Genomic DNA, 15,673 nt, shown 5'->3' with positions numbered 1-15,673 from the left:
ATCTTGGATCATAGGTTAGCAGCATGTTGGAATGCATACACAAGTTCAAATTCCCCTGATATCCTTATCTGTCTACAGTCTGTGTCCAACTTCGTATTTGATTATAGGGCCTGCAGTAAATTAACAATCAGAAGGACAAGTCTCCTTCCACAATGATTGTTCTCTTAAGTTCCCTTGGCTATTTTTAGACATTTGTGTTAATAAGAGAGACTTTGAAAACATCAGGTGACCTCACTTCCTTGGCACTCTAATGAGAATTAGAAGGGCCAATGAGAAGCCATGAAAACTGTTCTGCTATTACCAGGCACAAGTTATACCATGCCTTTCCACATGCTCACTTCATCTTTCAGTCAAATCTGCGCATAGCTCACATCAGTCTCATACCTTCTGCTAAGTTTATTTCTAAGTATTTAGCAGATTGCTTTGAGTAGGATTTGCTGCCACACACCTCCCAATTTCCTTTCAAAGTGTTCTGCATTCAGAAGAGAGAAAAAATTAATCTTTTCTAAATCACTTAAATCTTTAATCACTGAACCAATTTCTCGGAAGTCTAAGTAATTGTCAAGGCAAATTTCTTATATTTTTCTATTTTTATTCCCTACAATTATTTTATTATCTTTGTGACCTCCATCTTCCTATCTTCCTTACTAGTGGCTTCAAAGATAAGTATAAACTCAGATACACAGCTTCAATAATTTGGTTGCTGCTTCCAATGAAAATGACTTTTTGCCACTTACTATATTTTTTGCTTATCATTTACTATTAAAATTAAGTTTCTGATACTTTCTATAATGTTTCGGTGGAATTCCTCCATTGCAATGTCTTTATGTGCACAGGGGAGTGCATGTGTCAACCAGAGGCTCTTACTGGTCTGAAGCACTATTATGCTGGATGGACTGGTCGAGGGATCCATCTGTCGCCGTCTCTCCACAAGGCTCAGTTTACAATTACATGCCACTGTAACACCACACCCAGAGCAAGCACTTTAGCAACTGAGCTCCTTTACAAATTATTATTCAGAATGACTGAGAAGCATTCATTTGTTAACAACAGTTATGTTTCTCCTCTAAATTGTTTATGAAATGAACCATAACAAACTTGTTTTATCAATATTTTATAACATTTAATGTGTAAGTGAAGAGGACAACATGTCTGAATAGGTTCTCTCCCTCCACCAAGTGAGTCCTAGGGATAGAGGCAAATGCCTTTACCCACTAAGTCATTTCAACAGTCAGTAACAGATTTCTTAAAGTTCTCATCTTTAAATTTTTTAAGATAAAACCTACTTGAGTATAATACAGATTTAAGAAATAAGTCATTAAATTTAACCTATTTTACTCGATAACTTTGTGTGTGTGCACCTAAACAAAATACATACATATCCATAGGTAATCCATAGGTACAGTACCTTTAGTTGGATATTAAGATTACTGTCATTCTCCCTTAATATAGGTGACAATGGTGTGACTGGGACAATATATGAGGCCACTGACAGTGGGTCCAAGATCTAACTCTAATGCACAAACTGACTTAGTGGAGCCCTTTCTATATGGAGAGATACCTTGCCCAGCCCAGACACAGGGGTGTGGGGTGGAGAGGTGCCTTGGTCCTGCCTCAACGAGATGATGGGACAGACTCAGTAGACTTCCTAGGGGAGGCCTTACCCTCTCCGAGGAAATGGGAGGTGGGGGGGGGGGGAGAAGAGGGATGGGGAACTGGGATCGGAATGCAAAAAATAAATTAATAATGAAAATATATAAGTAAATAAATAAATAAAAGATTACCGTCGTGATTAAATACTTTGTTTCCTGAAACAAATGTTAACCAGAGTAGTTGTTTAAACATATGCAAAACCCTCTGCCTTTGTGAAAACAACATTTTAATAGATTGCTGTCTTTGGTACAGTGTTCAGGTGGGTCTGTGTTCTCCCAGAAAAGGCTACCACCTTGTTTTGAGAGCTACAGAACAATCAACAGGACCAAAAAAAAAAAAAGAAAGAAAAGAGTTCAGGCTCCCCCTGGTGGTTATTCTAAGACACTAAACACTGCCAGCCTCAAGAGTCATTGATGTGATTTATTAAGTTCTGATACCAGGTGACTTTAATATGTACTAACTGCACACCAAAAAAATCCCACGAAGAACACTCTTTTACCCTTGTTGCACACATCTGACCACCTGGCTCACCATCTGTGCCCTGAGGGACAGATATCCCAATTCAGGACTGTCAATTTCCCATTTCCACCACAGTCCTCCTAACACCTAGATTGTACTGCTGCTCTTGGTTTGCACTTCTGGTCTTTCTTTAATCTTTACAAGAAATACACACAACAAAAACCAGAGTGACAGGATTCTGCACTCCCTGTACTCCACACTGATCTAAAGTGACCCCCTACGACCTTGAATAAATTTCTTTAAATTCCCGAAGCTTCAGCTCTTCCCAAAATAACAGAACTACATCTACCAGTTATAGTGTGGGGATTAAGTCCAGCAGGCAGGGGATCTAGCCCATTATTTGTCAGCCATGGTAACTTTGAATTCAGTGTGAAACAGTTCAATGTTCTGCAGAGCTGAATTCTACCCTCCCTTTTGAATCTATCCAACAGGATAAGCTAACTCCAATCTTTCTCGCCCTTCAGCCCACAAAACAATCACAACTGCATTTTAAGGTAGATAGAATTCCTGCTTCAAATTAACATGCAGGTAGCGCACATTCAAATTTAAATGTATGTACATTGGGGAAGGAAGAGGCTAGATAATTGACATTCCCCAAAGTACAGCACTCATCCAAATTGCTTATAAATCTGGAGGTGCACATTTGAGATTATATTCAATTAAGTATTTGCTTGGGCATATTGCTCTAACAAGCCCTCATGTCTATCAGAACGAAATATATGCATCCCACACATCAGAGTGGCTGTTCAACTTTCAAGCACAGTACAATTTAGGACAGAATCTAATTGTTTATTTGCAACATGCTAACCAACTACACCTACCAATTAAAAATCTGAATTCCCTCTGAAAGACCAAGACTGCATGGCTTTTTTCAGGGTAGCGACAGAAGGTGGTAGATTTAAAAAGTACACGACATCTTTTATGCCAGGATTAATGTGGGCTGGAGACATCACTCAGTGGTAGACGGTGCCTAGCATACAGGAGGGCCAAGTTTAATCCCCAATAACATAAAGAAAAGTAACCTGATAGAATCCACACTGGGGGCTTCTTTTAATATCTGTTCACCGTCTACTCTAAGGATGAACAGATACTATACTCACACAAGGAGACTATCTTCTTAACCAATTTTAGTAAAACTTACAGGTTCAATTGATCACTTATGTATTTCAATTTCCAGTCAACTTAAAAGTATATTACCAAGGAAACACAATTACCTGATAGCAGTCTCCTTTAAGATTGTCTAAGACATCTCCGCATGTTCTTCGCATGAATTTCTTACATCCATCAATTACCATTTGGTCAATGTCCGAAACAGGTTAAGGAGAATTTGAATATACCAAAGAATTCTTAAACAGGCTTTTCTAAAACATAAAGGTTTGACTGTTGCCATCTAAGAATCATAAAGTTAAAAATTACGGTGTCTTTATTTTCACACTAATGACATTCAAGTGAAGTGATTTTTTTTCTTCTCATGAAATGGATTAGGGAAGTCATTTTGATAGCCACCAGCAACAGATAAGGTACCCAATATAAAGGCTCTCTAATCCTCAACTACATTATCTCTGCTTCTCTAGTGATAGACACATACAAGGTTACTAACTATAAATTCAAATGTTTGTTCAAGAAAGTCAACTTAACATATCTGCCTTGAGTTTAGGGAAACATTGAAGTCAAAAGGACCAAGAAAAGGAGAACTAAAGTGTTCCTTCTAGCTCTCTGGAAAGGCAACTTAACACATCTGTCTTGAGTCTGGGAAAATAGTCACTGGAGTCCAAATATGAAGGAGAACCAAAATACATTTACCCCACCCCCCTCAACACACACACACACACACAATTTTTCTCTCATACATATTTATGTTTTAAGCATGAGTGTGTGCATGCACCACATACATGTCTGCTGCATAGAGGCCAAAAGAAAGCATCAGACACTGGAACTGGAGTTACAGACAGTTGTTAGTCACCAAGTGGATGCTTGGAACTGAAACCAGGTCCTAAAGTAGTAAGTGCCCTTAACCACTGAGACATCTCTCCAGTCCCTGAAGTTGTTCTCTTATACAGTAAAGGATATCTCTACCATGGTGACCATCTTTGGTTTCAGTTTGACAATTTCACATAATATGCCCCCATCTCCACCTCCCAGAATCAGTACATCTTTGCCAGTGTAATCTTCTTTACCACTGCCCATGATGGCTCGGGTGTAGGCCAAGTCACTCTCTGCCAAATCTAGGGAGGAAAAAGAGAACCAAATGATGACTTTATCCAAATAAACACACCACTTGACCTGCTGAAATCTAACTTGCAATGGAAATTTTCCAACTTTCAAAAACTGTCCATAATGTACGAGGTTGTTTTTTTTGGATTGAGTAGTTTTCACAAATTTAATGCATCTGACACATAGGATAAAAAAGAACTAAGTTACTTAGACAAAACTACAATCTTGAGAATGTACTTATATTCTTAGTAATTAAAAGAAATGACACCTTTGAAGATGACAAGATATGCCATCTGGGAGTTGCTTTCAAGATAATATTATAAGACAAAATATAGCAGGATTAGATGAAAGAAGACTGACTACTCATTGGTATTATCAGTGTTCTATGGCAAGTACCTGTGGGCTCAATGCAGTAGTTGTCTACGTGGGTTGCAATTTTTCCATAACAAAATGCTATTTTTAAATAAGCAACTGTATTTTCTAACTAACTACTCATTCAAAAAAAATCTATTTCAAGACAAAGTGTATAAAAAAATTCAGAAAACCCATAGGTTCATACAGCATAAGTGAATCTTAAAAGATAGCAGTGTCAGAATTAAGCTCAGACAAATCCAAGACAATGGCACTGGTCAGGAAAATGGGCTGCCAACACATCACCACCTTGTTATGCAATCAGGGTGGGAATGGAATACTTACTAACATCACCACTGAGGATGAGAATATTCCCAAACTGCTTTGAGTGTAGAATTTTAATGTTCTGATAAGGTGAATCTTCATCATACACCACTTCATCTATGTCATATTCAACCAGTCGCCCATCAGCAGTAGGCCAGTATCTGTCGATGGCCCCTCCTCGAACTATGGGTGGTAAACTGGAGAGGGAGAGACAGGAATGAGCCTTTGGAAAACACTGCCTCACAAAAGGACTTGGGCTGGAGAATATACAGAAGGCCATGAGGGACAAGATAGATGGGTTAGTAGTCAAGAGAGTATACTGCTACTTCAGAGGACCCAAGTATGGTTCCCAGCTAGTGGCTCACAACTGCCTGTAATTCCAGCTCCAGGGAGATCTGACACCCCTGACCTTCTCTGGTACCAACACTCACATGTACATACCCACAATTAAAAAAGAAAAAAAGGCAGCCACGTGTTTGTGGCAGACAGACTCTTTGAGAAAACAAAGCAAATCCAAACCTTGGATATTTGCCTATTCATGATCACAAACTCTACCAAGTTGCAACCATTGCACAAAACTACCTCTTTTTATAAAAAAAGGAAAAGAAACCTTTCTGGCAGGTTTTAGATTTATTTTTCCTAATGAAACATTGAAGGAGAAAATGGTAGCGCTTTTCAGTACATATCACTGAAGGTCTGCCAAACCACATGGGCATTACTGCAGCTACAAGTTCAATTATCTGGTACAGAATCCATCTTCAAGTACCATCTTCAAACACTGCATTGCATTTTCCTTTCCCTGCCCTTCTTTCTTTAGCCCTCATTTCACCTAGGATATTATTCTCTTTCTCTGTTTCATTTGTCTCCAAAAAGTACAGATCAAGCATCTGGAATTCATCCTTCTTGTGGATTTAGCTGAGATCCTCTAAATTGGAGTCAGGCTGGCAAACAGCATCCAGGTTTCCCAGCAGGAATACAAGTGGATGTTAGTCTATGGCCATACCACCTGAACACAACCGATACTGTCTGATCTCAGAAGCTAAGCAGGGTTGGCCCTTGTTAGTACTTGGATGGGAGAAGTGGATGTTAGTTATTGAGCTACAGTGATGTTGGCTAGACTCTCTCCACCTGCAATTTGGACATCATTAAGTAGGCTGTTCTGTGGTCCTCAGAAACTGAGTACTACACAAACAATTATTTACCAGTGGAAATGGGATTAAGAAGTGTCTCGCCTGCCGGGCGGTGGTGGCGCACGCCTTTAATCCCAGCACTCGGGAGGCAGAGGTAGTCAGATCTCTGTGAGTTCAAGGCCAGGCTGGACTGACAGCCTCCAAAAAAATACAGAGAAACCCTGTCTCGTAAATACCAAAAAAAAGAAGCTTCTTGCCTAAAGCAATTATTACTGGAGAAGTGACAAAATGACAAGCTTCTCATTCCATGATTTTGTAAATAATCAAGTGCTTCTGGTAGGGTGAATATACCAGAAACTACCAGCAGAGGACACTAAATGACAGGGAGAAAACACCAAAAGGGGTTTAGTAAGTGTAACCCAAACACAAAGAAAATGAGAACACACTGCACACCTAAATATGAAGTGGTACTGTGTACAGCTATTCGAGCCTGTAATTCTAGAACATACTACCTCTGCCTCACTTCCCAGTATTCCTCTCACCTGCTTCCGATAGCACATGCCAACAAGTGAACAACTTTCTCAGAAACTCTCTCTATCCTCTCTCCTCCCTCTCTCTCTCTCCTCTCTCTCTCTCTCTCTCTCACTCACACACACACACATTTTCTCTCTCATATTCTCTCTCATATTCTCTCTCTCTCTCTCTCTCTCTCTCTCACACACACACACACACACACACACACACACACACCTGTAAACTGCTCTGAAGCTGGCAAAGTGATTTCCCACAAACTCATTTAATCCTCATAACTCCTGCTTTAACTACTTCATCTTTCCAGAGAATGAATTCATCTTTCCAAATGTTAGGCAGACCAGATGTAGTTCTTGTGTTAGGTAAATGGCCTATTTAAGACAGTCAGGTAGCGAACAAGACTAGAGGAAGCTTCTTCCACCCCTGGGTGGACTAAGGTGAATAAAGCAAAGTAAGAGGGAACCTGTGGCAATAGGTGACTTTGACCAATCTCACTTAGAAAACTATTTTCAATAATAATAATAATAATAATAATAATAATAATAATAATAAAGATTGCTCAGTGGATTATTTCAGCAATGCCTGACAACTTGAAATTTGATCTATAGAAGCCATGTAAAAGTACAAAGAGAGATTAACTCTGCCAAGCTGTCCCTCTGAACTTGACACCCACCTACACACATGCATAAACACACTGAATGAATGAATGAATGAATGAATGAATGAATGAATGACCCACAAATGCTGAATACAAAGTCAAGGATTTGGGGGAAGAAAATCCACCCTAGCTGACATCCAGCCAGTTCTAACCAAGTATATATGTCTGCTCTCATGTGATTCAACACTGAATCTAGAAAGTCTCCCTTCTCTAGATTGCTAAAACCTGGCAAAGAAACAAAGATCTCTTACAGGATGCGGCAGTCATCAGCTTGATACGGAGTTCAAGGCAGGCTAAAGTGTAACTCCCTGCAGTGGGCTACCAGGAGATCCCATGCAGCCCCACAACCAAACTTTCCTGCTCAAAATCAAATCTGGATTCACAAGACAGATCCATGTGTTTTCGGCCTCAAGTATACTGCATATATACACTGCAATTTTCTCCAAGCTGAAACTTCAGATGAGCTTTATTTCCTCGTTCCTTCTCATTTGAAAACACAAGACAAGTCTTCATATAAACCCAAGACTTCTTAGTCAAAGCTTCTTATTCAATAACCACTACTAAAAAGGGAACATTAATTTCAGATAACATTACCAAGTTATCTGTTCTTAATTCCATCCGTGTCAGTGTCGTTTCCCAGACAGAAAAGTGTAACAATCCTTTCCCTCTGAGACAGTGGGATAATGACAAAGTGTCTACAAGAGAATCCCAACTTCTCATTCTTTCCATCATTATTTTACACAAAGGATATTAAAAACATTGGCAAACAAAAACAAGGTGCTTATGACCAATCTTACTTAGAAAACTCCACCAACCAGAGTTCTTGTAAATACTGAAGCCCAGAATTAAATTGGGTCTCTGTCTCTGTCTCTGTCTCTCTCTCTCTCTGTGTGTGTGTGTGTGTGTGTGTGTACATGATAACTGAAAAGATCAGAAGAAAACTTGCACAAGTTGATTTTTGCACAAGTCAGTTTTCTCCTTCTACCCAATGTTCTGAGGATTGATTTCAAACTTGGCAGCAAGTGCTTTTAGTCACTTAATCAGCTCCCCAGCCCCAGAAATACACTCTATTTACTCACTATCTACTTACTCACTCACTCAAGACACAACAGTGACAAAAATCAGAATTTTTGGTGTGGGCCAATTCATTTTCCCAGAGTGAGGCATGTTCAATTCAGATGGATGCAGACAAGGAAAACAGCAAAAAGAAGTCCAGAAAGCAGAGTGCATTTGGACACAGCCAAGGACTACTAAACTAAACTTGGATGGGGTTTTTTAAAAAGTGTCCTCAGATCTCAAACATGGAAATGGTTCACATGGGGAATTCACACTGGTGCTTTTCGGGACCTCTCAGGCATCCCATAGATCTCCCCTACCTAACCACCTGAAGGAGGCTAAGTAATTACCTAATTATCCTACATGTGCTCTGGAGCTTTCCTATGGGCTGAGGAAACTCATCATCCTACCTTTGCCAACAGGATTTTCCTATTCTGAAATCTGCTGTGAGATAAAGAAAACAATATTCTGTTCTGACCAGTACATTCATGTCTGGGTAAATTCCCTCCATGTCTGTCTGGACCTGGTTTTATGCTTTACACAGCTCCAGCTTGTTTCAATTATTCAGTATCATCTTTCTGCCTCATTATAGAGGGCACTACCACCACCCTCCCCATCCTGTTTGTACATATTTTGTCCTGCTTGGGATGGGATGACAGCATGCTTCAGTTCACCATGTAGACCGTAGTAGGCATATGACTTTGCTCTCTACATTTTCTGCAGACACGAAGATCAACGCTGCCATCCTGATTATTTTACCAATTAAACAAACATTAAAAGGACATTCATCACTAGGTGGACTTACATGAGTAAGTGGACTTACCGCTTCACCCGCCCAGTACTGTCCTGACTCAGTTCTTTCATTTTGTCTTCTATTTTGTTCAAAAGCTACAATTAAAAAGAAATCAGTGGGCTTAGCGTATAAACTGCACAGAACAGCTAAATGACAGAGCAGAGGCATACCGCTATGCTGACCACATTGTGACACTGGCCCATCACACAGCCCTTTGGGCCTACTGGGACTTCCTGGCCCAGCCCAATGCCACACTCCCCCACGAACTCTCCCTCGTGATGCTGCCCTAGCAACAAGTCTGAATATTCCCAAGAGAAGAACTGCGACGAAAGCTAAAGGATACTGCAGGTGCAAAACTGTACACAAAGGCTCTACATTCCCTCCAGTAGAAAGTGAAACCCGTTCCTTGCATTCAGGAAGTTAAAAGGAAAACTAACAGTTAGCTTTACAAACCAGCTGATGATTAATTCTTCTGTCAAACTACTTTCATGAAGCGAGGCCACTTTAAATTTCAGCTAACCTGAAAGTCAACATTCATGAGGCTAAGCAGAATTTAAGAGCCTTAAATCTGAGGAAATAAAAGGCACAACATTTTGAAAGGGGAAAGAAAAATGAAAACCAACGTTGTCAGTTTCTTGTTTGCCTTGTGCGTCGCTGTCGTAACTCTGAAGGTCCAGCAACACCAATCCATGGGGATAAATCCTCAAATTGGCAAAGCTACAAAAGAATTGTAGTTTTACTGTTAGAAAGTGTTACCAGGGCACTTCAAAGAGAAAAGATGCAGCCCCAATCAAGACTAAATGAACAGTGCTTTTCCTTCGATGTCAGAGAATTCTCTGACCTTTTCGATTCCAATTCAGATGTGGGACATGGGCCATGGTCACGTGTAAAAATTTTAGAGGTCAGGGCCAAACACTGAGCCTTTAATTTTATTTCTTGAGCCCTGAAATCGATCTAAGTAAGTCGATGACTGATTCATAGTTATCTAAGTCTATGAGTTGATTCATAGTCTATGAATCTGACTGTGCATGTGTATGTCAGGGGAGGATTGGCCAGGAGTCTCAGGCCACCTCCCAAGCACTGAAACTACAAGCACATGCCACCCTGCTTTTGTATATGTGTTCTCAGGGGGAACACAGATCCTCACAAGGCAAACACTTTACCACCTGAACTAGCTCCTCATCCCGTGTGAGCACGTGACTTTTAGTTCTATTTTTGGTTTTCCTGAGCCTGAGGACTGTCCTGGAGTATAGTTGATATACACCGTGTGACTCCATATTTAAAAAAAGGAGGGGGGTTCCTTCTCCCAAAAGGTATTAGTTAAAATTAGTTTCTTGGCTAGCTAGGGGTAACACTTTGTATCCACTTACTCTTCTCCAGTACTGGAATTTTGTCTGGATTGAACTCCCTCTGGCACTTGAGTTTTACAAAGGGTCACTGGGAGCTACCGTCAGGTTTAGTTAACCAGGAGGAGGGGAACATTGCAAAGGGCAAACTGAGCTCTTCCAACTAACCTTCGATGTTCGTAAGAGAAAGCAGTCATCCATGCTGGAAGGCTAAGAATGGTGTGCATTTTTAAAGATTGAAATACAAAAGGGAAGAATGTGTGACAGCTATCTCGATAATACGTTTAACCTAAAAACTTATTTTCTGCCAGGTGGTGGTAACACATGCCTTTAATCTCAATACTTGGAAGGCAGAGGCAGGTGGATCTCATCTGTGAATTTGAGGCCAGCCTGATCTACAGAGAGTTTCAGGACAGTCAGAGCTGTTACACAGAGAAACCCTGTCTCAAAAAACCAAAATAATAATAATAACAGTAATAATGAAATAAAAACTTTCTTTTTTTCAATTGGTCTCAGGGACTCACCTGAAGGTATTATTTACACCTGAAACATCCATCTCCCATCCTCCCTCAGATGCTTTCATTTTTATTCATTTTGCTTTCAGAAGCAATTTCTGAACAATTTTGTCACTCAAAAGTTCCTTTCTGGAGAAAGAATAATTCTAAGTGTTCTGTATACAAATGGAATTGGGGCTGGAAAGACAGAAAGAGCACTGTTTGCTCTTCTAGAGGACCTGGGTTCAATTCTCAGCACCCATAAGTCAGCGCAGGTCTGGTCTTCACAAATCACTACATGTAAATGGTCCAAAGACATACATGCTTGTAAAACACCAAAACCACAGAAAAATAACCAATGGCTTAAATAAAAACCTGAGGCAGGTAAAGCTTGGCTACAGAAGCTTGGGAGATGGCTAAGACGGGAATTTTCAACTCTGGGTGAAGGAATCCTACCAAGCAGAAGAGTTTGACATGCTCTGATCCGTAAAAAAAAATGGACCACAGGAAAAACAGAGTAAGATGACAGTGACAAAGAAAATGAGTATAGGACTACATGACACACTGGCCTGGAGGACAGCTGAAAGCCCTCTACTTTTGGAAGCCTCCTAGGTAACTGAAGCAGAGCGTAAGAGAGTTGAGGAAGGCTGGCAGGTCTGTTGAATTTAGGCCACCCTTAAGGAAGAAGTTATCACTTTAGATATATATCTGAGCCAACTGATAAATACATACATGAAGGCTGGCCACATAAACAGAATACAAGTCTGGGCTTGGTCTATTTTTGAGAGACACTTCCTACCCAGCTCTTCCCCACCCTGTTAGTCCCTCTCTTCTGCTTTCTTGTAACATGGATTCTATTACCCTGTTTTCTACCTCTAGGAGCTCTTCCTTTGTCATGATACCCTTCCAAGCTTCATGACTGACAAACATCAATACACACACACACACAGACACATACACCTGTGCAATTTTTCATATAGTTTCTACGTAAGATAAATCACATAGTATTCACCTTCCTGAGCCTGACTTGTTGCCATCCCGTGTTTCACTATGGTCTTTAGTAAAAGAAATCTCTTCTAACAATGCTCTAGCCAGCAGCAGCAACAACAATGCAACCAGGGCCTTGTTGGAAATGCAACAGGAGAGAAGGGGGCTCTGACTCAGACTCACTGCAGCAGAAACTCTGGGGTATGTGGCTGGAGGAAATGTTCAAAAATCTTTTTTAACCATAACTACCTAGATCATTGCCTGCCAAATGTCACACTGCTTCTGCTTGTTGCCACACAGGAGAATCACTAGGGCTTTAAAGAAATACAGAGATCCAAGTCCAGTGGCTCTGGGGGGAAATGTTTGGGTAGGAGAACTTTGTGAAAGCACTGAATTTTCGCCCCTTCTAAAAGATGTCATAGGAGAAAAGAGAAAAGCTTGTATATCATCTCTAGCCCCAATTTTATTCCTATCTAAAGTCCAAGATATCACCTTACCTGCCATTTTTGTTCGTGTAGGTTGCCAAATAGCCATGGTCCTGCCAGGTGTGCACTGACTCTGCCATCCCCTGCTCCTGAAAAATGGACTGAAGGCCTTTCAGAATGGCCTCACCATCAGCTGGAAGACAAGAAATAAGGAAAGGTAATTAGGAAAATAACATGCAGAAGAAAAGTTGAAGGCTGGGGTGTAGAGTTCAGTAGGAGAGCACTTGCTTTCCCCAGCATCACAAAACATTAAAATTAAATACAAAGTAAGAAAAGCTAATGTTTCACGCTTTGATGACTAAACCTTACAAGAAAGTCTAAACATTCTCCACCCTGTATGGAAAGGCTAAAAAGAACACCTGGCTACCCAATAAGAACATGATAACTGACCACAAATACGTTTGCCAAAGACACAGGGTAGTTATCATTCGATGAAACTAAAGATTTCAAAAGAATTAGATTAAATAAATTAATGGGAGAACATAGTCCTAGCAAAGGGGTGCATACCAATCATTGATGAGTTTCATTAATAACAGGGATTTTTGTTTTATTTTCTGAATGTTTACAAAGGGAAGCTGTTGCTGATAGACATGAAAAATAGAAATTAAAAGGTGACATCCATGAGCTGGAGAGATGGCTCAGCGGTTAAGAGCACTGACTGTTCTTCCAGAGGTCCTGAGTTCAGTTCCAAGCAACCACATGGTGGCTCACAACCACATTGAATGAGATCTGGTGCCCTCTGCTGACATGCAGGCAGAAGACTGTATACACAATCAATCAATAAACAAATAAATGTTTTTAGGGAAAAGAAAAATTAATGTAAAAGTATTTTTAAAAAGGTGACATCCAGTAACAAACTTGGAAACAGCAAACCTGAACATCCCAACAGAAGGAACTACCTGGTTTTGAGTATTGACCCTCTCCATCCTGCCCCACCTCACAACTTGTCCCTCAAAGTAGAGTTTGGCATCATGAACTGGCTGGACATACAGGTGGCTCTGGGGACTGAGACAGGAGTTCAATACCAGCCTGGCTACAATGTGAGTTCCAGGCCAGCCTTGGCTACAGAGTGAAGTCCTGTCTCAACAAAACAAAACAAATTAGCATTTATTAACTTCCAACAGGCTCATTTGGCCAAGGAAGAATCTTCAACATGGCAAAATTCAGTTTATCCTTCTGCAATCATATCTGCAAAGCAGTCATTCCCTGATAAAGGTAAATGAAGAACCAATTCCAAAGGGGATTACTGTTCCTTTCAGAGCTTCTGTAGACTGGATCCTCATGGGAAAAAAAAAGAAAAGAAACAGGTCTTTACCAGAAAAAGTCTGCAAATGTAGCTGAATTCCGTATCACTATATAAGAGCATCTAGACTGTCTAAGTGGGCTTTAAACCCGGTGTCTTTTTAAGAGACAAAGACACAAGGAGAAAGAAAGGCAAGTGACTTGATAGCCAAACTGAAGGAACTTAGTTAGGTTACCTCCAAGACAAACCCTCAAAGGACACAGAAAATGTCATACACCCTTCCCAACAAAAGCAGCTAGGAATACAACCAGCAGCCCAATGAATCACTGTATTCTCTTCCTACCAAAACTGTACCTTTGGCAAATCATTTCGGCAGAAAACAATCCAGTTTGTTTTGCTCTTCTGAAATTGGTTTTAGGGAATTAGAACAAAGGCTGAACTGTTTTTCCAGAACTACAGCATTTAAGACAACCTATGTCCTCTAAAAAGCACTCCTGGGGGCTGGAGAGATGGTTCCATGGTTAAAATTACTGGCTATTCTTCCAAAGGACCTGAGTTTGACTCCCAGTACCAGCATGGTGACTCACAACCATCTGTAACTCCAGTTCCAGGCAGGACCTGACACTCTTCTGGCCTCTGTGAGTACTGCATGCATCATGGTGCGTGTGCATGTGTGTGTGTACCCACACACTGTGCTGGCACGATGTCAACTTACATCAAGTTGACACACAAACTAGAGTTGCCTGAAAGGAGGGAACCTTAATTGAGAAAATGTCTCTATAAGATTCAGCAGCTGTAAGGGGGCTGGAGAGATGTCTCAGAGATTAAGAGTACTGTCTGCTCTTCCTGGGAACCCAGGTTCAATTCCCAGCACCGACATGGTGGCTCACAATTGTCTATAACTCCAATTCCAGGGGATTCAATACCCTCACCATACATACATAGAGGCAACAAGCCAATGCATATAAAATAAAAACAAATCATTGTGATTTAAAAAAAATCAGCTAGGCAGTGGTGGCACACACCTCATCCCAACACTCTGGAGGCAGAGGTGGGTGGATCTCTGTGAATTCCAGGTCAGCCTGCTCTACAAAGCAAGTTCCAGAACAGGCTCCAAAGCTAGACAAATCCTTTCTCAAAAAACAAACAAAAAATTTAAATAACATGTAAGGAATTTTCTTAATTAGTAATTGATGAGGGCACCATTGGGGGGGTGCCATCCCTGAGCTGGAGGTCCTGGATTCTATAAGAAAGTTAGGTTGAGTAGGCCATGAAGAGCAATCCAGTAAGCAGCATCATTCCATGGCCTCTGCCTCAGCTCCTGCATCCAGATTCCTGCCCTGTCCTTGTCCTGAGTTTCTTCAATGATGAACAGCAATGTGGAAGTGTAATCCTAATAAGCCCTTTCCTTTCCTTCCCAACTTGTTTTTTGGTCATGGTGTTTTACTGCAGCAATAGAAATCCTAACTAAGACACACATGCAGGCAAAATACCCATACATACTTGATCATATGAACTAAACCTGTTCAGTTTCAGTTTATTTGGCACCACAGTCTGATGGATCAGTACACTGTGCAGGTGACTGAGCTAAGCGCAGAGCAGGAAGGAAAAGAGCACCCAGACCAACAGAAGCTACCCTAATTGTGGAAATCACTATGTCATTACAAGTCCTCCTTGGCTAGACAGATGTTTTCTGTTTTTAGAGTTTATAAAACAAATAATCACTCCTGGTAAATGGCCTCACGGTCGTGTTCTTGTTGACACGCTACAAAACAAAACAAATGAAAAGGGAAATCCAGCATTATCCTAGATACGATGGACCAGGTTACGCGATGGGCCAGGAACCTGGCCTGGGGAGCTATTATAAACTAAGTTACCCGGACCAGCAT

At 40.7% G+C, this 15,673-nt stretch overlaps 1 protein-coding gene across 1 annotated transcript in view; it reads right to left on the bottom strand.

Moving 5' to 3' along the window:
- Positions 1-15,673, bottom strand: part of Sms (spermine synthase) — a 46,166-nt gene that overhangs the window by 10,895 nt on the left and 19,598 nt on the right. Inside the window, exons 2-7 of the mRNA XM_005139217.4 lie at positions 12,554-12,674; positions 9,853-9,946; positions 9,260-9,324; positions 5,083-5,258; positions 4,243-4,397; positions 3,387-3,476 (exon numbers count right to left, since the gene is read on the bottom strand). Of these exons, the coding sequence (XP_005139274.2) occupies positions 3,387-3,476; positions 4,243-4,397; positions 5,083-5,258; positions 9,260-9,324; positions 9,853-9,946; positions 12,554-12,674 (701 nt within the window). The remainder of the gene's footprint in view (positions 1-3,386; positions 3,477-4,242; positions 4,398-5,082; positions 5,259-9,259; positions 9,325-9,852; positions 9,947-12,553; positions 12,675-15,673) is intronic.

This window comes from Mesocricetus auratus, unplaced genomic scaffold, assembly GCF_017639785.1.
Source record: "Mesocricetus auratus isolate SY011 unplaced genomic scaffold, BCM_Maur_2.0 Super-Scaffold_100003, whole genome shotgun sequence".
Lineage (NCBI taxonomy): Eukaryota > Metazoa > Chordata > Mammalia > Rodentia > Cricetidae > Mesocricetus > Mesocricetus auratus.
The sequence above is the reverse complement of the archived record's forward strand: the minus strand, read 5'-3'. Positions and strand labels throughout refer to the sequence as shown.